A 21,079-nucleotide genomic window follows, 5' to 3' on the forward strand; every position below is an offset into this window, starting at 1 on the left:
TTTTCTGGTCAAGCTACAAAGTCATGTTATAATTGCGATTAAATTGAAAATTGGTGTATTTTCTGGTCAAATTATAAGGTCATGTTATAAACAAGAAAATTGACAAACTACATGTATTTTCTGGCAATAACCCCTATTAATTATATCTTCAAAGATGCTAATGAGGCCTTGTTCTAGTGATAAGGTTGAGGCACCCAAAGACTCTTCTTTGTGAGAGGTCTTGGGTTTAATCCCGTCTATGTGCGATGATGTTTTCCCACTTAAGGTGGCGCTGTATTCCAGCCTGCGTGCGATGTTGTATTATTTGGTGTTGAGGTCCCACACGCAGGGCGTTTCTCGCCTGCGTGCGGTGATGTTTTCCCACCGTTCAGGTGGTGATAAGGTCCCGCCTGTATGCAGTGATGTTTTCCCACGGTTTGGGTGGTGATAAGGTTCCGCCTGCATACGGATTGCATAATTGATTATATTCAGATACCTCTTGTAATTTAAAAAAAAAATTATATCTTCAAAGATTTATATTTTAGGTAATTTAATATACAAAATAGTGAGCTCACTAGTAGAAAATGCACGATTAATGATCAAAAAAATGGTCGACAACAAGCTCAATCAAATATCCTATTGGGCTAACTGAACAATAATAATTTAATAAATTAAGTAATAAGTTCAAGCAGCGTAGCCTTTTATATTGAAACTTACAGGGACTGATTAATATTTATGTATCGCCATTTGCACACTCATTTATAAGATTATCCAGTTCAAGATTGTCCCATCCCATAACACACAATTCAATCAAAATCCCCAATTAAAATTAAAGATCGCGAGTTTGAATGTCAATAACGCTTATCCACAAGTAGCAACTCTATATTCATACTCAGCAATCATGATTCATAATGTGTGTGTGTGTGTGTGTGACATTATTAATCAACTTGCTACCATGGTAAATTCAATGCATGCTTACCAAAACTAATTTATATCACACCAAATTCCTGAATATGATGAAACTGGAATTGGATGAAACAGAATACCAATTCGAAAAAATTGATATGATTAGAACCCGATGATCTTTTCTATGTTAGATTGAACTCCCTCTAGCTAGCCATTTGTTATGAAACGAAAACTTAGCAAATATATGCATGTATATATATTACATGTATAGAAGCACGAAGACAAAAAGAAGTAGCATAAGAGAGAAGAGGCGTTGAAGTAACCAAGAAGACTGCCCGGAATCCTAGCTAGAATTATAGATTTCCAGGCAAATCATTCTTGGCTACTAAACCATCGAACCCTCTTCTCTTCATGCAACTCCTCTCCTCTCATCTCTTCCTCGATCTCTGCATTTTATGTCCGCTTATCACCTCTATTTATACACCACATTTTACTCGAACATATTCCTTCAACTAATCTCTTTGCATCAGATTAAATGTCAGCCTTCAAATTCATTTCATAATTACAACTTTTGCCACCAATTATGGAGCTGTCCACAAATAGGAATCATTAATATACACCTCAATTTAGAGAGTGTTGCATATCGTTACATTAATGTGCATCGATCAAAGGTCGCGATTTATACAGGCAATTATCTCTTTAAAAATTCCCATAGATTTATTGGTTGGTCCATTTAAGAATTGTGCATTTATTTTGGACCTTAATTGAATGAGACATGTATTTTATTTTTCGATTTTTTTCTTTTCAATTGGAGCCCCTATATAGTCAAGTTTCTCCGATTAATAAAGATTAATACTATTGCGTCGGGTTTTGCCCTAAACTTTAAAAACCAGTGGCTCATAATTACGTTGATGCCCATCAAGTCAAGATGATAGCCAATAAACTAATTGGGCCTTAGCTAATTAAAGACACGTGCTGGTGGATGCAGAAGATTCTAGAGGGGATATATTCCTCATAAATCTGCTAGTTGGATTTGGAATGTCAACAACCCAACATTGAATTGAAAAAAGATCGGATCCATTGTTTTCTTTCTTCCTCCACGAATCGGGACTCCTCATATATATCATGAACCCAAGAATGAGAGACAAATAAGTTTATGAATATCGAATAAGTAGTAATGAGACTAGTAGACAAGTTGTTTTAAATATTTGCAACCTTTATCATTTAACAAAATAGATAACTCGAATTCCTTTAAAAAAAATAGATGACTCGAATTTATAACAGTATCTTGACTTTCCCAAATCGATTGTGAAGTCGGCATAAATCACATTTAAATATCACGTTTCATGGACTTAAGTTAAATCTATGATATTTAATTTTATACGTTAATTACTTTATTCTTGGATCAGCAGCAAACGCACACTAAAGTTGATTTTTAATTTTAACGACAACTACCATGCACAAAAAACATTTTTATATTTCTATATTTATATAAAATTAATACCAATTCATTTATCATATTTATAAATATAATAAAAAATAATTTTAACTGAATATATTTGAGTTGGATATTAAAAAATAAAAAAAATAAAAAATAATTCACAATAATAAATATTGATATTATAAAAAGGCCAAAAAAATAAGTTTTAAAAAAAAGAATTGAAATTAGATTTATTAAAAAAAAGATGAGAGAATATTTTTAAATAGATATAACTTTTACATTTTAAATTCAAATATTTACATAATTTAAAATATACTCAAATTAAAGCTTTTTTCGTGATCTTTAATTTGGTATGCATATTAAATATTTTATAATTAATTGAATTTCAAAATTTTAGAATAAAATAAAAGAAAAGGAACATATATATATATATATATAATATATATATATATAATTTAGAAATAAATCTTCAATTTTATTTTAATTACAAAATTGCTACTTTAAAATTAATTTGAAGACTTATCTTAAAATTGGACTTTTTCATTTGTAATTAGATTGAGCTAACTATTAAAATAGGACCGTAACTTTTAGTATTTTTTTTTAAAAGGTGAAGTACCAAATTTCCCCTATCGCGTACAGGATCCTATAGTCAGGGTTAGAGCTGTTTACTACCTCAACGTGGCAAAATCGCACCAAATAACCTCCCGCCTTTTAACGGCGGTTAACACCGTTAGAAAGGGTTAAGTATCTGCGATTTTGTCACGTTGAGGTAATAAACAGCTCTAACTCTTACTATAGGGTTCTGTACGCGATAGGGGCACCATCAATAGGGGGATTTGGTACTTAACCCTTTTAAAAAAAGGACTTTATATATGTTACGGAATTGAAAAATGAGGACTATAGCTTCCATTTTTTACATTTACACTCATATTCAACACATTAAAATAAGGACTATATAGCTTCCATCACGACCCAAAATAGGAGTGTAAATGTAAAAAAATGGAAGCTATAGTCCTCATTTTCAAATTCCATAATATATAGTCCTCATTTTCAAATCCGTAATATGTAGTCTTTTTGCTGAAAACACTGGAAGCTACGGTCATGTTTTAACAATTAGCTCCAATTAGATTCAAAATAATTAAGCCCATTAGGGAGCGTTTACTTTGCATGATTGATAAGAGAAGAATGATTGAATATTTTCATCCTCAATAGTAGAATTTCTTCAATCTTACTAATTGAGTATCAAACAAAACTAACTTGAATGATATAAATAATCGAGGGCCTTCAGATATTCCAAAGTTTCAATTCATCAAAATAAACAAGGTGTTAACCTTATTATTCTTTATCTATCAAGGCTAACCCTTCAAAGTAAACGCTTCATTTAAATACCGAATAACAGCATGTCAATTATATTTTAATATTAATGATTTCCACTTTGCGTTTTCCCATGCTAAGGAGGTTTCTGTTCTTGATTTTAGACATGTTCGAAGGGACGTAATTTATATTGCTCATTGTTTAGTGAAATTCGTTATTTCTTGTACCGATGTAATCATTTAAAAGTCAGATTTCTCGAACTAGTTTACAATTCATCGGAATTTAATATAATCATATCTATTTTCTCTAAAAAACAATATTTTCATATTAAATTTAAAGACAATTATGATTATTTTATTAAAAGATATTGGCACGAAAATACATGAATTATTAGCTACTTTATAAGTTGCACACGAATTTTAAGGATGATAATACATAATATTTCAATATACTACCTTAAATAAGTTCATCTATTTTCTAAATCTGATATAGAAATTATAATTGACGTGACAAGTGTTGGTGTTTGCGTGGCATCCCCAAAATTTTAACTAGAGATCAACTCATCAATTATTCCTCAAATTTATTTCCCTAAACTTTAATTTAGATTTCTTCCTCGAGCCGAGGACGAGCCCCTTTCTGAATTGGGCTGCCTCTGTGCGTAGTAGGCTGAACCCGTTTTCATCTATGGAGAAAGCGTCTTCCGCCTGCCGCCGTCTCCGCCATCTCCTTCTACCTAAACGCAAGCCCGATTCCGTCGTCGCGGTTGCCACCTCCAACACCCAAGCCAAATTTCAAAATGTCGTCGAGAAATTCAAGAAATTGTCAAACTCTGGCGGATTCCGGGCGCAACGCGCGCCATTCAAGGCCGCCGTCCGCCGCCTATCGCGAGCCGGCCACTTCTCTCACGTCGAAGACATCCTTCAACACCAAAAGAAGTACGAAAGTATCAAAAACGAACACTTCACCGCCCGCCTTATCCACCTCTATGGCCAGGCCAAAATGCTCGACCACGCCCTCCAACTGTTCGACGAAATGCCCAAACTAAACTGCCCGCGCACCGTTTTCTCCTTCAACACCCTCCTCTCCGCCTGCTTCCCTTGCAGAAACTTCGACAAGGCGATCGAGCTGTTCCGAGAATTACCGGCGAAGCTGTCGATAGAGCCCAACGCGATCACCTACACTTCAGCGATGAAAGCGTTCTGCAAAACGGGATCCTTCGACGACGCCGTTTCCTTGCTGGATGAAATGGCCGCGAAAGGCGTCGGCCCCGACGCCGTAACGTTCAGCTTGCTGTTGGGTGAGCTCTACCACAGCGGTAGATATTTGGAGGGCGAGAATGCGTGGAATCTGATGAGAGAGAAGGGCGTGGATCCGGATGTGAGGTGTTATAACTCGAGGGTGCAGGGGATGGTGAGCGAGAAGAAAATGTGGGAAGCGGTTGCATTGGTGAGGGAGATGGAGCAGAAGGGGCTGCGGCCCAACAGCTACACTTACAATGTGTTGATCAAAGGGTTCGTGGATGAAGGCAATGTTGAGGAGGTGAAGAATTGGTATGCGGCGCTGCAGGAGAGCAGCAGTGCTGCTCCCGACATCTTCACGTACCTCCGACTTGTTCCCTTTGCGTTGGATTGCATCGGCGTTGATTTGGCATTGGAGTTGTGCAAGAATTCTGCCGGTCTGAAGAAGAAACTTCCTGTGGCGATGGTGAGGAGAGTGAGTGATGAGCTGCTTAAGCACTCCAGAGTTGAGGACGCCAAACACCTGCTCCACTTGTATACTTTGCCACATTCTCAACCCTGATTATCTTCTTTTATTATTAAGAGTTACACTTGTTTAATCAGATTGATGGTTTGGATTGCCAGTTTTTGACAAGATTTAGTGTTTTTTTAGCATTGTGCAAGAAGATGAGGTGTATTGGCTCACATCATTTTCAGATGCATTGCTTGCACGCCATCTTAACCAGGGCCAAATTCGGGATTTGTCGTGAGGGGATTGAATTTGTCCAAGTATGACGTTAGAAAATACTACTATTTTTTAACTACTTTAGTGTGTGCGATATGATAAATGAAATTGTATTATACTAGTAATTTAGATAAAGTATCATTGCTGTAATTATTGTTATGAAAAAAATTACATAGGCATAGCCTTTCGAAAATTCACGTCACTCAGTTTTATTTTAATTTTCTCACGGTCCAATTGTAATATTTTAATTTTGATGGATATTTAAAAATATTAAAGTTTTATTTTCTAAAAAACATAGGATTAAAGCTTTTCAACACCAACTAGGCCAGCGGCCCATCTTTCCTATAAATGAGATTTTAACTTTTTTATGATTTCATATTAATAAATAATACTCCCTCCGTCCCGGCTTTTGGTATCCAGTTGAGAACGACACGGGTTTTAATAAAGTTATTGATGTGTTGTGAGTGGAATAAGGGTCCCACATTTTATGTGAGAGTTAAAATAATTAAAGTGGAATAAGGGCACCACCTACTTTTACTAAAAATAGAAATGGATACCAAAATATGGGACGGCCAAAAAAGGAAAGTTGGATACTAAAAGCTGGGACGGAGGGAGTAAGTCCTCAGTCTAAAGATCTTATGTGGGTTGGGCTTCCGATGATTGACTAACTTGATGGCCCAATAATCACAATTGAAATTATAATTGAAGGTGATTTTATTCACTGCCTCCATCTGACTTTCCATAACCTTCTAATAATAATAATAATAATAATAATAATAATAATAATAATAATAATAATAATAATAATAATAATAATTAGGAGTAATTGTTTGTAAATTCATAATGTTTATTGCACTAGATCCGAAAAATCAATTTTTAAATTCATAACCTTTTATTTTTGTCTGATTTTTGTCCGGTGATCAATCAAATTTGTCCGGTGATCGGTCAATTTCCTACGTGGACGTCGGAAATTGACACATAGCAGCCGAAAATGACATAGTGGCACCGGAAAGGACACTTAAATTTATTTATGACATGTGAAAAATATATTTAAATAACAATAACAAAAACAAAAACAAAAAAAAAATTAATTTCCCCTCCACCTATACCATTGTCTTCCCCCTTCTCCCTACCCCCAAACCCTAATTCTCCCACCACCCACCCGCCGTCACCGACCCCCGCCGCTCCGACTCATCTACCCCAAATTCGCACGCACACCATTCACAGAAGATACTCTCACACCACTCAGAACACAAACGCACATCACAGGCGCGGCCCTCTCCTCAGCCAAATCCCCCCTCCCCCCGCTGTCTCTCACCCCCTCGTCTCATCCCACACAAACTACACACGAGGAGCACTGTCTCCCTCTTAGTCTTTGGTATCCCTAATTTCCTATTTTTGTCTGAAATCCAACGAACATGGCGGCAAGGTCGCGTTGAGCACAACGACGACATGAATATATCCGTCGAGAAGGGCTCGAATTGTATAAAACTCGTTGAGCCTAATTGTTTGGAGAGAAATTCTTCATCTCTCTCTTTCTCTCTCTCCCACTGTGTGTGTGTCAATAATAGGTGGCGGCGGCAAGGACAGCGTCAGTGGCGGTGGTGGTGGCGGCAGGGGTGGCGCCGGCGGGTGGGGGAGGGGAAATTAGGGTTTGGGAGTGGGGAAAGTTGGGGAAGACGATGGGTAGGGGAAATTAGGGTATTTTTTTATATATTATTTATTTTTCACATGTCAAAAATATGCTTAGGTGTCAATTCCAGGTGCTACCGACTACCGTGTCATTTTCGGAGTCAGCATAAGAAAAAATCGGTCACCGAATAAAAATCAGACAAAAACAAAATATTATGGATTTAGAAGCCAATTTTTTAGATCTGGTGCAATAACTAATTTCTGAAAAATTTTATGGATTTACAGACAATTACTTCTAATAATAATAATATTAAATTTATTATTTTATCCCGTAGCTCACAAATTAAATATTTCATGAATTTACTTTGCTTTTATAGCTCTATGCCGGTGTAGTCTATATACCAACCTCATCGTGTAACAAAATAGTACTATAAAACAGGAAGAAGAAATTCCAAAAATCAGTCAATTTGAATTGGGAGAAAGACAACCGGAGGCTTCACAAATTTTACACATTTGTGATTTGTCCCATGTGACTTAGGAACTCTAGGCGTTTGCCTATACTCTAGTTTTGACGTAAGTAAAAGCTCATTTTACACTATTAATTTACTTTAATTGCCTTTCCAAAAGAAAAAGTTTTACTTTAATTGCCCTTACGTTTCGGATTGCTCAAAGAAAATGATGAAAATTAACCAGGAACGTACACAACTTGATTAAAGAAATTTTCTGTTTCTTAAAAAGATTTAATAGTAAATACTTTAATTGTTGTACAGTTTGACGTGCATCAATAATATTTTTCTGCTGGAATTTGCAGATGTGAAGGTATTTGCTGGGTTACAAATATATATTGTAGGGTTTCAACTTTCAAGCTGTGGGTTAAAAATGGTAAAAGTTGGATTTGGATAATTTCTCCCTCAATTTTGCCACATTAGCCTCTTTACCTTATGCAAAATCTATTAAAATAATTAAGCCCGTTGAATTTCAATATAATATTATTTGACATTATAACTTATCAGTAAAAAATTAGGTGAATTAAATTATTGATTTTTAAATGATAAACAAACATAAGTATAAACTCTTGTAATAATCGAACACAATGTTCCTAAATAATCGACATAATTACACCTTTAACAGGTCATATATACCATTAATTCTTTTGGTTGGGGTTTTTTTCTTTTTCCCTGAAGATTATGTTTTTGCTTTTGTAGTTGATATCGAATACAGGGATTGACGGTGATTGGAATTTATAGAAAGTGATGATAATTTCTCAACCCATACATGTTCTGAGTCTTTTTGTAAACAAAAAATAATAATAATAATAATAAATAAATAATAATAATAATAATAATAATAATATTATTATTATTATTATTATTATTATTATTATTATTATTATTATTATTATATAAAATCATTTTTTAGAGTAGTATTATTTTTCAAAGTTAAGTTTGTTTTCTCGGCCATGTCATTATTGGTATTAAGTTTTGTAGTATATTTAAAAGTGATAGATTTGAAGAACGGGAAACCTAAATTCCATGTCATTATTGGTATTAAGTTTCGCAGTATATTTAGAAGTGATGGATTAGAACAACGGGAAACCCAAATCAGTTTTCGGAGCAAATCACATGAAATTAAATGTACATAATTATAAAATGACTTCACTAAGTTTGTAATCCGTTCGTGAACTTTAGAGTACTAAATCTAAATTAAAGAGTGAATGATCATACCTCCAAGAATATGAAATTTCCTATATATCATGTATATATATGTCCATATATAGTTATTTGGTCATTGCTTATAACTTTTCTTAGATTTTTTAATAGTCTTGTTACAAACTAATTATTTGAAATTAAACATTATTGCATAGCATTGAGAGAGAGAGGGAGAGAGAGAGAGAGTATTAATTGAAGATGAGATAATAAAAAGGCAAATAAAGGTAAGATAATGAAGAAAAATGCAGAGACTTTCGAGTGTGAAGATCAGCTCAGACGCATAACCTAGGCTTTAAAGCGATGTTATAAAAATGAAAAACTCCAAGTAGGAAGGGGAAAAGATTGACATGATTCATTTTAAAATGATGGATGGCAATGGAGTAGATTGTTATCCACATTTATTTTGTTATATCATCAAGTGGCCGCTTACATAATCATGGGATACCCTGCTGAGGCCATTCAACAATTTATCGTTAAAAAGATTTCCACTTTTCCAACTAAAAGTGGAAACGATCCAGGATAAAATCAAATTTACATATTTCCAATTATTTGGGGATATAGAAATACAATAATAACTAATCTTTTCACACATATGCATCCACGTACCAATTTGGCTCAATATAAAACCAATAGTTAACCACTTGAAATTAAATGAAGATCTTACTTTTAGCACTTGGCCATTCTCGCAAATTAAAACCATATATATACATGATCCGTCTTGATTACGAAGGATATAATATAAATTGATCAACGGATTAAGTTCCAAATGGAAATTTAATCCGCCCAATCTTTTGGAATGATGAGGTTTTAAATTATGATTTTGATTAATTTTAATATATTACCATAAATATTAATTCAATTTTTATGGAATATTTTTTTATTTATATTAGCACTTTGGTATATTTTTATTATTATTAACTACGAATCATCATACTTAATACTAATAAAAAATCAATATAAAGTTTAACATCTCAAATGAGTACTAGTGCCGCATGTGTACTTTGCTAGTTATACATGAGCGCAGGAGGTATTGATACCTATTTGCCAAGTTCAAATTGCTATTCGTTGTAATAGGAATGATAAACAAGGCCGACCCTTATATATATATATATATATATTATTAAGTCGTGTAATGGCCTAGTGCCCCAAATTTTTGGGGCCCCAAAATTTGGGAATACTAATATTATGCACTATTAAAAAAAATTATTTCCCTACTTTACCTCAAGAAGTCGACAGTATTAAATTACGTTTTATATAAAAAGGAAAAAGAAAAAATCATTGAATGCACAAGAAAGCAAACTAAGGGCCCGAGACTCGAAAAGAGCTCGTAAAACAAAAACATCAACGCATAGGACAGCTTAAGTCAAAAGACAACAGTTGGCAACAAAATCAAAAGTCGTCCAACTCCATTTCATCCGACCAACGGCCGTGCGCGATATTGTTCATAGCACGCATAGCACTATTGTTGCTATGATCAACCACAAAGTCCCTCGGCTTATATCCCAGTTCCTCCGCATTTCTTAGACGACCTTTTATGTAATCTACCGGATTCGGATTCAGTGGCACGCGCGAACGTTCCATACCCTTTTTAGGACGACCCGGTCCACGCTTAGGTGGAACTTGCTCAACGAGCAATTCCATCCCTTGGCTAACCTGCGCCTCGAGCCTGCTAATACGATTAGCAATATCCTCTTGATCCGGAATGATCCCCTGAGACTCCGTCCTATCCTTCAAATCAGGAGTAGGGTCCTTCTCCCGTTGTGTATTCATGGCAGCTGCTTTCTGAACCTGTAACTCATCACTATCCTCCGACTGCATATTTGGAGAAGTAACAACCTCTTCCCCATGCTGACCTTTGCTGCTCCCGGAGTCTTCATCTCCTATGAAAGTCGTAGCTCCCTTACCAGCCGACAAATCATGTCGCTTAGTGATGCAATGATCCTCCTGAAAATCATCAGCCCCATCCGCATTCAGACGCTCCGCACTAACCTCCCCAATTTCATTTAGAGACATATCGGGAGACTCAACAACAAAGTTTTCGTCCACCCTGTCACTATCTGTTTCGGCCACCTTCTCATCATCTTTATGAAACACGCCGTAACGGTTTTCCAATCCAATCTGCGGGAGATCACTATCCTTGACATTAGGGTAATAAACCTGTTCCTTAGGCTGCCAAGCAGGCTTCGGATCCACCTTAGCATCTCCTTTATGATTCTCCTCAACTTGATCAGCCGCTTCCTCATTCTTCTGCTTGCCTTTTGCTTTCGCAGCTCTCCGGCATTTGTCCGTGGAATGACCAGTGATTTTACAACGAGAACAGAACAACGGCAAAGATTCGAAACCAAATTCAATGTAGAAAGAATTATTACCATCATCGATGTACATTGAATTGAGAAGGGGCAGCGCCATATTGATTTCCACAAGGACCCTGGCGAAGTGCCCCACTTGGCCATTAGCAGAAACATTGTCAATACGCAACGGATGTCCTAGGGCTCGACCAATATTAGCAATGATAACTGGAGTCCATAATTCCACCGGTAGATAATACACCCTTACCCACACTTGCGCAAGAGATGAGGTTTCTTTTTAATGTTAGATAATACACCCTTACCCACAAACTTTTTAATGTTGGATAATATTATCTTTGGATAATATTTCCACAACGTGCTCCTGCCGGCAGTCAGAACAACCGAACGGAAAGGCCCTGATGATAAACTTAGGAGAATGCTGCAAAGTTGAGCTCTAGAGTAGTTGATGAGATTGATGTTTGTAATGTTCTTGTTTTGTCACGCAAATGGTAATAAAATTATTTACTTACAAAAAAAAAATACTCCCCTTGTCCCCAAATTAATAACTTCATAGAAGGAAGGAATATGAATTTTGAGGTGAAAATGTGAAAAATAAGAATAAATGAAGTCTTGAAATTAATGAAAAAATGAAAATTAAGTATAAATGAGATATTATTAGTAGTGAGATATAGTACAAAGATAGAAAGACAAGTTATTTGGGGACAGAGGCCAAAGGGAGTATAATACTCACTTTGTCTCTATTTATCTTGGCACATTTGCTTTGGACACAGAGACTAAGAATAAGATGTTAAGAGTGTAAAGTGAATAGGGACCATTTATTTAATGTATGTAAAAAAATAGGAATCACGTACTTTTTTGCAAAGTATTATTATAATTGGGACAAATTTAAAAAAAATATGTCAAAATAAATTGGACGAACATAATATATAACAAAAAAAATCACTATAATAACGATAACAATAATAATAATAACACATAAATAGTGAAGCAGACAAATTACTTTCGACGTTTTATTGTGGACCAACGATTGCACTTAATAACTATAGAGCCACTACAAAAAGGGAAAATTAAAGAGAAGAAGAAATAAGAAGATAATGGCAAAAGACAAATTGTGATGTCATATTTTAGCTTTTATTTTGCTTTTTACTCAAAAATTAGTATTTACATCATTTCACGAGAAATGTTTTTATATTTATATATTTATTGACATCAACTTAATTATCATATTTATAAATATAATAAAAAAATAATTTTAACTAGATATATATTTTAAGTTAAAAGTAAAAATAAAAATAAATTAAAAAATAGACTTTTTCAGAAAAATATGAGAAAGGAAAGATAATTTTTTTTTTAAATTTTAATCTTTAAATAAATATAACATTTACATTTTAAATTAAATATTTACATAAAATATACCAAATTAAAGATCTTATCGTGATCTTTAATTTGATATACATATTGAATATTTTATAATTAGTCAAATTTCATAATTTTAGAACTAAATAAAACAAAAAATAAGAAGATAAAGAAAGAAGAAATAAAAAGAAAAAATATAATTTATAAATAAACTTTCAATTATATTATAACTATAAAATTACTATTTATTTTAAAATTGATTTCAAAACCAAAATTGCTTTTTTAATATACTACAGATCGATGTATGAATTATCTACTCCATTTTGCAAGGTGTGCGTTGAGTATACTCCTAGCTAGCTAGCTAGTTTTCGCTCATGCTTGTATGAGAGATCTTGGATTCAATATTCTCGCCTGCGTTCGGTGTAGTTTTTCCACTTTTGTGTGAGTAGTTTTCTCACATTTGTGTGGGTAGTAATTCCGCATGCGTGTGGTTATTTTTCCACCTTTGTGTGGTGTAGAGGTTTCAACTGCGTGCGAGTTGCTAACAAGCTTTAAAAATAAATTCCAATAGCTTACAAGCGCCCAAAAAAAAATAAGTTTCTCTACCTTATTTTATAAAAATTATTTAACTATTTTTTTTTTAAATTTACAATATTAAATAAAAAAATTAAAAGGTCGCGTCACAGAGACTCTAACTCAAGACCTTTGCCCTTAGGCATTAACCCCTTACCCCTTGGCCAACACACGTAGTTCATTATTTACCCCTCTCATGTTCATCTCACTTCGATTTTCTCTCTCTAGCAAATTTTTTTTATCACAAACTAAAAGTTGTCTTTCTAATTTTTAAGTTCAATTATCCAAACACTTTGATAATTTATAAACTCTTTAAAAATTATATCTTGTAAATTCTTGAAACATCTTATAAGCTTTAAGAGCTTATAATTAAACTCTTTAAAATAAGCTTAGTCAAATAACAAATATATTTACAAACTATTTAAAATAAGCTTAGTCAAACTAATTAAAAAATAAGAAAAAAATAGGAATGCTATAAAAATAAAAATATAGCAACAAATATAAATAAATAAATAAATAATTCATACACATAATTAAATAAGTCTACATGATATTTTAAATTCTAGTAATTTTAAGATATAAAACTACTTTTTTATTTGTAAATTCATATTAAAATTAATATAAAATTCTTCTTCTTAATTGCATTAAAAACTACTATAATTTAAAAATAAATAAATTTAAAAAAATTATAACTAAACAATAGTGTAAACTTTTTTTAAAGGTAAAAAATGACATCTACTTTTTTTCTTTCTCCAACAAACGAAAACAAAATGAAAAAGAGCACGGTGTTCAATATTAGACATAAACAAGAGAGAACAAAATTTAATTTTGACACTTTAAACGATCATAACTTATTCGTTTTTGAATTCATTATTTATAATTTTTACAACGAATGAAAGATCTTTATGTTATCTTTCATTTAACATCCATATTGAATACTATTTTATGAATCGAAATTGACACTTTTTTTAAAAATAATAAAAATACAAAGAAGAAAAAAGAACATATAGAGAAATTTTGGTGAAAAAATTTGAGAGGATAGAAAAAAAATTGGATGTGAAAAGCTCCTCTTTTATACTACCTCTGTTCACAAAAAAAACTTCCTACTTTTTTCTTTTTTGATGTCCACAAAAGAACTTTCTACTTATTTTTGGAATATACCCTACCACTTATAAATATCTCATTTACTCTTATTTTCCACCTTTTTACCACTTTCAATATTAATTAAAACACATTTTCATCATTCTCAATACACTTAACGACTTTTTCTTCACTCTCAATGCACTCAAGCAACTTTTTTGTTAAAATTCGTGTCACTCTCTCCTAGAAATTTTTTTTGTGGACGGGAGAGTATTATACTAGTACAACCTTTCATGCAATGCACGGATCACGACATATTTTATTATAGGGTTAAATACCAAATACAACCCCAAGGTTGTCCCACTCTGCGCAAAAATAACCTCAAGGAAACGTTAGTTGCATTTAACCCCTTACTGTACCATTTATTAAAATAATCAGTCCACCCTTGCTCACGGCTGTTACCTTCCGTCTACATTTTTTTTTAATTTTTTTATTAAATGAGTCCCACTTACCGTATAATAGAGAGTTTCTTCTCTGCAATTTCCAATCTTACATGAACCCTAGTTTTTATAGATGCAAATCTAACACTTGGAAGGTCTCTACTTCTGTCTCAGATTCCCTCAACCACTGGGCCGAGAAATCGCGTTTCAACATCGGAGATTCGGTAAGTAACAAATCAACGCTTCATAACTCAATTAATTTCTGAATTCGTCCCTCTTAATTTGCAGTTTGGGAATACAATGGATCGAAAGACTCGGTGCTGCAAGTGATGAAGAGAGATTACATAACCTGCAACACGTCGAGTCCGATCGAGACCTACACCGGCGGCAGCACAAAGGTGAAGCTCGTGCGTTCAGGTCCGTACTATTTCATCAGCGCCGTCGATAGCCACTGAGAGAAGGGGCAGAAGTTGATCATTGTGGTAATTTCAGAGAGGCATCGCAACTTGCGAATTTCTCCGGCGCCTTCCCCGGCGGAGATTGAGGGTTCGACTATTGCGCCTGCCCTTGCCAGCGGCGCCGAGAGTTTAAGTGGTGGCTTTTTGGTGGCGCTGCTGGGAGCACTGTTGGTTGCGGTGTGAAGGATTTCGCGATTTCTCCCAAGTTGAATCGTGAAAATTTCGTCTCAAACACAATAATTTGCTTCTGTAAAAATTAGGGTTCATGTAAGATTGTGAATTGCAGAGAAGAAACCCGCTATTAAACGGTAAGTGTGACCCATTTGATATTAAAAAAATTGTAGACGGGAGCTAGGTAACGGCCATGAGAAAGGGTGGACGTATTAGTTTAATAAATAGTACAATAAGAGGCTAAATGCAACTAATGTTTTATTGGGGTTATTTTTGCGCAGGGTGGGACAACCTTGAGGTTGTATTTGGTATTTAACCTTTTATTATATATATTTTACATTTTAAATTATGTAAAATTATCAAAATATCATAGTTTGTGAGATAGATTAATTGGTAAGCAAAATAGTTTGTGTTATTTAAATATATTAGTATTTGATTTGAAATAGTGTATAATAATAATATTGCAAAATTCAATTAGTATAATATTAAATTTAATGATAATAGTAGAATATTCCATTAATAGCCCACACTTAAATAGCTCAGAACAATTTTTTTTTAATACAAACAATGTAAAAGTAAAAACATATATAACAACAAAAATATTTATACAAATAAATGACTAAATAAATAAATCGTAGACAATATATAACTAAAAACTAAATAAATCTATATAATATTTTACATTCTAATTTTGAGATATACTATAACTAATTGTCATCTACAAATTTATAGTATTATTAAAATTAATACAAATTCAGTTTTCTAAAACTTTTATTTTAAAACTTATAATATAATTAATCTTAATTGCATTAAAAACTACTATAACTTAAATATATGTAAATTTAAAAATATTTAATTAAACAATCATGTGATTTTTTTGGGGAAAAAAAATTACATCTACTTTTTTTTTTCCATTAACAAATGAAAACAACATTAAAAAAAAGAAAAAGAAGAAGTAAAATTAGATATAAATTAAAGAGAAAAAATAATTTTGACATTTTCAACTATGATAACTTATTAGTTTCAAATTCATTTTTTATAATTTTTACATAAACTTAAAGATTTTGTTATGATGTTTAAATTAACATCATTATTGAATACTTTTCATGAATCGAAGTTGACGATTTTTAGGAAGTGATAGTCCCTTGAAGGAGTAAATTTTAAGGTACTCTAATCATACTTTTATTTAATTACGATTTTTATGTCCGTAGTTGATGTAACACCCCGTATTTGATACATAAAGATTTTGAGGTCCCTAGCTAATTGCCACATAAAGATTTTGTTATGTTCTTTTGTTTTGACAATTTAATTTTTACCTATGGACTATTTTTTCATGAATCGAAATTGATGATTTTTACATCAAATTAAAGATTTTATTATGATATTTAATTTAACATCATTATTTGTCCATATGAAAAATGTAACTTTTGTCATAAGACCCTTCAATATGTTGTTGTACATGCATGTGTGAGCTTTGGTGGCACGAGATGGTATATACATAGAATCGCCTAATCTAGCTAATAGCCAAACACTAAATACTAATGACGTTGTTAATTTAGAATTATATAGGCTAGTGTAGATTATACGAACAATCCAACTAATTTTGAATGTACAAAATTCAAATTCATGTAAAAGCTTAAGGCGCATGGTGAGACATGTCCAAAACCTATTAATAATTGGACAAGAAAAAAAATACTTTGTTAAAAGTAGGAGGAAAAGAGATTACTTGTTAATTATAATGAGTTTCCCACCTTTTAACACAAAATTAAAGGAAAAAGTGTCATTTCTTTAGATATCATAATAAGACATACAGTTTACAATAATGAGTTTCTTACTTTTTCTTTTCTTAATTACATTTTGATCCAATAATGCATATATAACTTGATATATCCATCTCACTAACTTTAATTATAAGATTAAGCAGAATATAGTTTACAACTATATATCAGAGTGTGACAAGATTAGCTAAAGTGTAACATACCAACAACAAGTATTAAAGATTGAGCGTGAGTGTATTTTTCATTCTTTGGTATAGTAATAACATTTTAAAAAATATATTTCCTTCGTTTCATTAAAAGTGGTATGTATTTTAATTTATTTTAAGTTGTCCTAGGCTACTATATATAAGTGTCCTATCACTTTTAATCAATTTGCACTTTTTTTCTTAATTGAGTTAAGTATCAAATAAGCCCCCCATCATAGTGGCCCTTATCATGTTTAGATCCCTATAGTCGAAGTTGGGTCAACTAAACCCTCAAAGTGCCTAATTTTTAACAATCGGACCCTCCATCCTAACGGATGTTTAACACCGTTAAGAATTTTTTTTTTATTTCGCCAAAGTCGCCGGAAACTCGCGGAAAAATACACATATCATTTTCTCTCTCATCTCACGAAACAGCAACTTGCCGCTGGTGATAAGAACCGCCGCCACACTCCTCTGACATTTGGTGACCAAGTCACGGCCGCCGCCTTCGGCCCGGGGCTCCTCTCATCCTCTCCTTCTCCCACTCTTCTCTTTCCCCTCGCTCAAAACAAATAGTCAAGATCCGTCCAGCCAGCCGTCGTCCCACGCATCAACGGTTCCTTCCCCAGTGGCGGTGAAGGTTCCGCCACCTCCCCTGCTTCGATTATCTGGTAGAGGGCGTCGCCTCCGAACACCACTCGAAGGCCACAACCCCTAAGCCATCTCTGAAAAGCCTTGGATCTCCAGGCTGCAACTGTCACGCCCTTCTTGACAGAAATAGGAATGGCTCCGTCCTCTCTGAGGGAGTAAGACGACAGAGAGAGATATCTCTCATTCTTCTTCTTCTTTCGAACTAGACGGAGAAACAAAAACACAATCGACCCAACCACTAATCGCGAGAAAGGATAGGCACCAATCGCCGCCTGAGAGCCCTAAGCCCCAGCCTCCGCTGCCCCCTTTCATTGTTCTCTTCTCCCTAGCTCAGCCCCCTCTCAAACAAGCCACAATAGATTCGCACTGACACCACCTCTTCCCCTTCGCCTATCCGGCGAAGGGCGTCGCCTTTGACCACCGCTCACCCACCGGCCGCACCCTTAAGTCGCGCCTGAAAAACCCTAGGCGCACCAAGCACCGCCAACCTTCCCTTCTTCCGGCGAAGCCAATACCTGAACCGCGCCGTCCGATTGTGAGGTGATGAAACGGAAAGGATTGCCATTCCCTGCTTGACGGAAAAAATGAGACGAGAAAGAGAGAGTGAGATGGGAAAGAGAAATGGCGAAATTAAAAAAAAAAAAAAAATCTTAACGGTGTTAAACAGCCGTTAGGGCGGATGGCCCGATTGTTAAAAATTAGGCACTTTGAGGGTTTAGTTGGTCCAACTTCGACTATAGAGATCTAAACGTGATAAGGGTCACTATGATAGGGGCTTATTTGATACTTAACCCTTCTTAATTTACATGCATGCCCAAAATTTTTGTGCCACTTATAATGAATCGAACAGAGAGTATTAAAGATTGAGCCGCATAATCATCAATAAATATACAAACATTGATTGATTAATTGATTAAATTAAACATACAGTTACTGATAAACATCCACAGTGCTCTAGCTGCACTCACAAATTGCACAAAGAGATGCCACATAAATTGCAAAACATATTACATATATGATGCAGTAAATGCGTAGCCCCCATCAGACTTGAGACCCTGGTTTAGGTAATTCCTCATTGTTTATTTTTGCTGTAATCCTTCGACTCCATCATTATTTATTTCATCATTCTTAGAAGCTTCTCGAATATTTTCTGAATGTAACGCTTCATTAAGTTTGACAATGCTGATAATGTGGTCTGAATTTTTTGGCTCCTCCAACACTACAACTTGAGTTACTACTGTTTCTGGAAGCTTCTGCTTACTGCTCATTTTCCCCACATTTTTGTACTTAACGTAGAGTGCCATCTGAACCAGCCCAAAGCTGAACCCAAGCACATTTGGAACCTACACATACGTAATTTAATTTATTTGCTAAAATTAAAATATATGTATGTATAGGTAGGGATATGAACTTACTGCAACGTTGAAATCTTTGATTAGAAGACCATAAAAAAACCACATGACGGCGCTTAGTGTAAGGAATAGTGATAGAAGAAATGGCATGTACTCAACACTCTTGGTTTGTATCACCTTTCTCTGCAAAAATTAATGTATTAATGATATATTTTAAAACTATTTTATGATATGTATACATAGTAAATAATTGATTAATTTGATATGCATATATATATATGCTGACCAGTATGCACAATGGCGCAACGAACACACACAAGGAGAAGATGAGGCAAATCCAACCAACCACCATGGCGCGTCGCGACGGCTTCACCAGAAAAATAGTCGACACAACGATGAATCCGAACCCACAAATTATAAGAAGCGCAATCATCTTTAGGGTTTGTACCTGCATTTCAATTGTAATTTTTCGACTAAATTAATTATATCTATTTGGATATTTTTTTTAAATAAAAGTTCTGCAGCGTGTGTGCATGGTTAATGGTTAATTACCCTGAGCTTCTTTGGGGCGTAGAAGAGATAGAAGCAGACGTAAATGGTCTCAATGAAACAGCCAAAGGCGTTGATGGTAATGATAAGAGTGGCATTGGACTTGAGAAATGCGTAGAAAATCCAAAGCATTGCGCTAAAAAGTGCCACCACGTAAGGAATTGATTGATAACCTTCGCTTGTTTTCTTCTTGTAAATTGCATAGAATGTTGGTCTGCACTAGTTCAACTCATTAATTAATACTTATTCGACTAATTAATCATTACCAAATAATTAATAATCAATGTTAATTGTATGCTTAGAAGATTAGACTTACATTGGAGAGAGAAACACCATGAACGACACAATGTTACCTGCAAAAAATTATACAACTAGTTAGTTACACTGGCAGAATTTCCTAGTAAGTATTTTTATAAATTAGTCTACGTTGGCGATGCTGCATACTGTGCACATCAAATTTTTATTTATGTGTTATTAATTAATGAGTGTACGTAATATTGTAACAACAAGACTTAAGATTGGCTAATGATATATTTCTTAAAATTAACAATGACTCAACTCAAAAGGGGAAAAAAAACAATAACCATGACTTTTTTTTATTGGTTTGCATGCAGACATTAAATTAAATACTATATATGTGTAAAATAAATACATATGTAAATAGTTTTTACCAAGTAGTCCAAATGCCAAAGCCCATTCCCCAGAGAAACCTGCCATCTACTTTCTAGAAATTTTTTTGATTTCAAATTAAGCTCAAAATAGATCTTGTGTTTGCTTATCTTGTGGACAATACTGAATCCTTCGACATCCTATTTATATACAGAGAAATCATGGGACACCTGTGCTAAAGTTTCAAACCTTAGCCAAAAGAAAAAATATCTAAGTTTTTATTTAATTTGAAAATAAAGAGCTAGTGATAAATTCTGTAGAGAAAAGCAACTTTTTTCTGGAGATATTATAAATTTTTCGTACATGATCAGGGGTACAATAGTCATTCTATCGAGGTCACAACCTTTAATCCGTGCAATAATTTTGGAAATTAACAATATTTAGATTAGTCAAATTATTAAAGGGAATATATCCTTGAATGTGTTCTCCGATTCAGCAAAAACCCAATCTATAATTGTGAATTATAAAATCATAAATGCTACCGGGCATCAGTAGTTATCAAGTGGCAGACGTCATTTTGCTCCTAATTTTGAAGATCATCTAGTGTTACAGGAAATTTGCTCTA

General features: G+C 33.9%; 2 protein-coding genes and 1 long non-coding RNA gene across 3 annotated transcripts; 1 reads left to right on the forward strand and 2 right to left on the reverse strand.

Annotated features, from left to right (window-relative positions):
- Positions 1–38: 38 nt before the first annotated feature.
- On the reverse strand, positions 39–1,560 carry LOC131020183 (uncharacterized). The gene is made up of 2 exons (XR_009100632.1): positions 959–1,560; positions 39–438 (listed from the first exon to the last, which is right to left on the reverse strand). It is a non-coding gene; the product is annotated as an uncharacterized LOC131020183 (long non-coding RNA).
- A 2,551-nt stretch (positions 1,561–4,111) lies between these two features.
- Positions 4,112–5,562, forward strand: LOC131020184 (pentatricopeptide repeat-containing protein At3g13160, mitochondrial-like). Its single transcript, XM_057948876.1, has one exon. The coding sequence runs from the start codon at positions 4,325–4,327 to the stop codon at positions 5,438–5,440; it is 1,116 nt and encodes a 371-aa protein (XP_057804859.1). The 5' UTR covers positions 4,112–4,324; the 3' UTR covers positions 5,441–5,562.
- A 13,261-nt stretch (positions 5,563–18,823) lies between these two features.
- On the reverse strand, positions 18,824–20,649 carry LOC131020185 (bidirectional sugar transporter SWEET13-like). Its single transcript, XM_057948877.1, has 6 exons — positions 20,517–20,649; positions 20,162–20,198; positions 19,849–20,059; positions 19,583–19,744; positions 19,360–19,479; positions 18,824–19,287 (listed from the first exon to the last, which is right to left on the reverse strand). Exons 1-6 carry the CDS (start codon positions 20,560–20,562, stop codon positions 19,024–19,026), a joined length of 840 nt encoding a protein of 279 aa, XP_057804860.1. The 5' UTR covers positions 20,563–20,649; the 3' UTR covers positions 18,824–19,023.
- Positions 20,650–21,079: the final 430 nt, after the last annotated feature.

The sequence above is a fragment of the Salvia miltiorrhiza genome, chromosome 4, assembly GCF_028751815.1.
Source record: "Salvia miltiorrhiza cultivar Shanhuang (shh) chromosome 4, IMPLAD_Smil_shh, whole genome shotgun sequence".
Lineage (NCBI taxonomy): Eukaryota > Viridiplantae > Streptophyta > Magnoliopsida > Lamiales > Lamiaceae > Salvia > Salvia miltiorrhiza.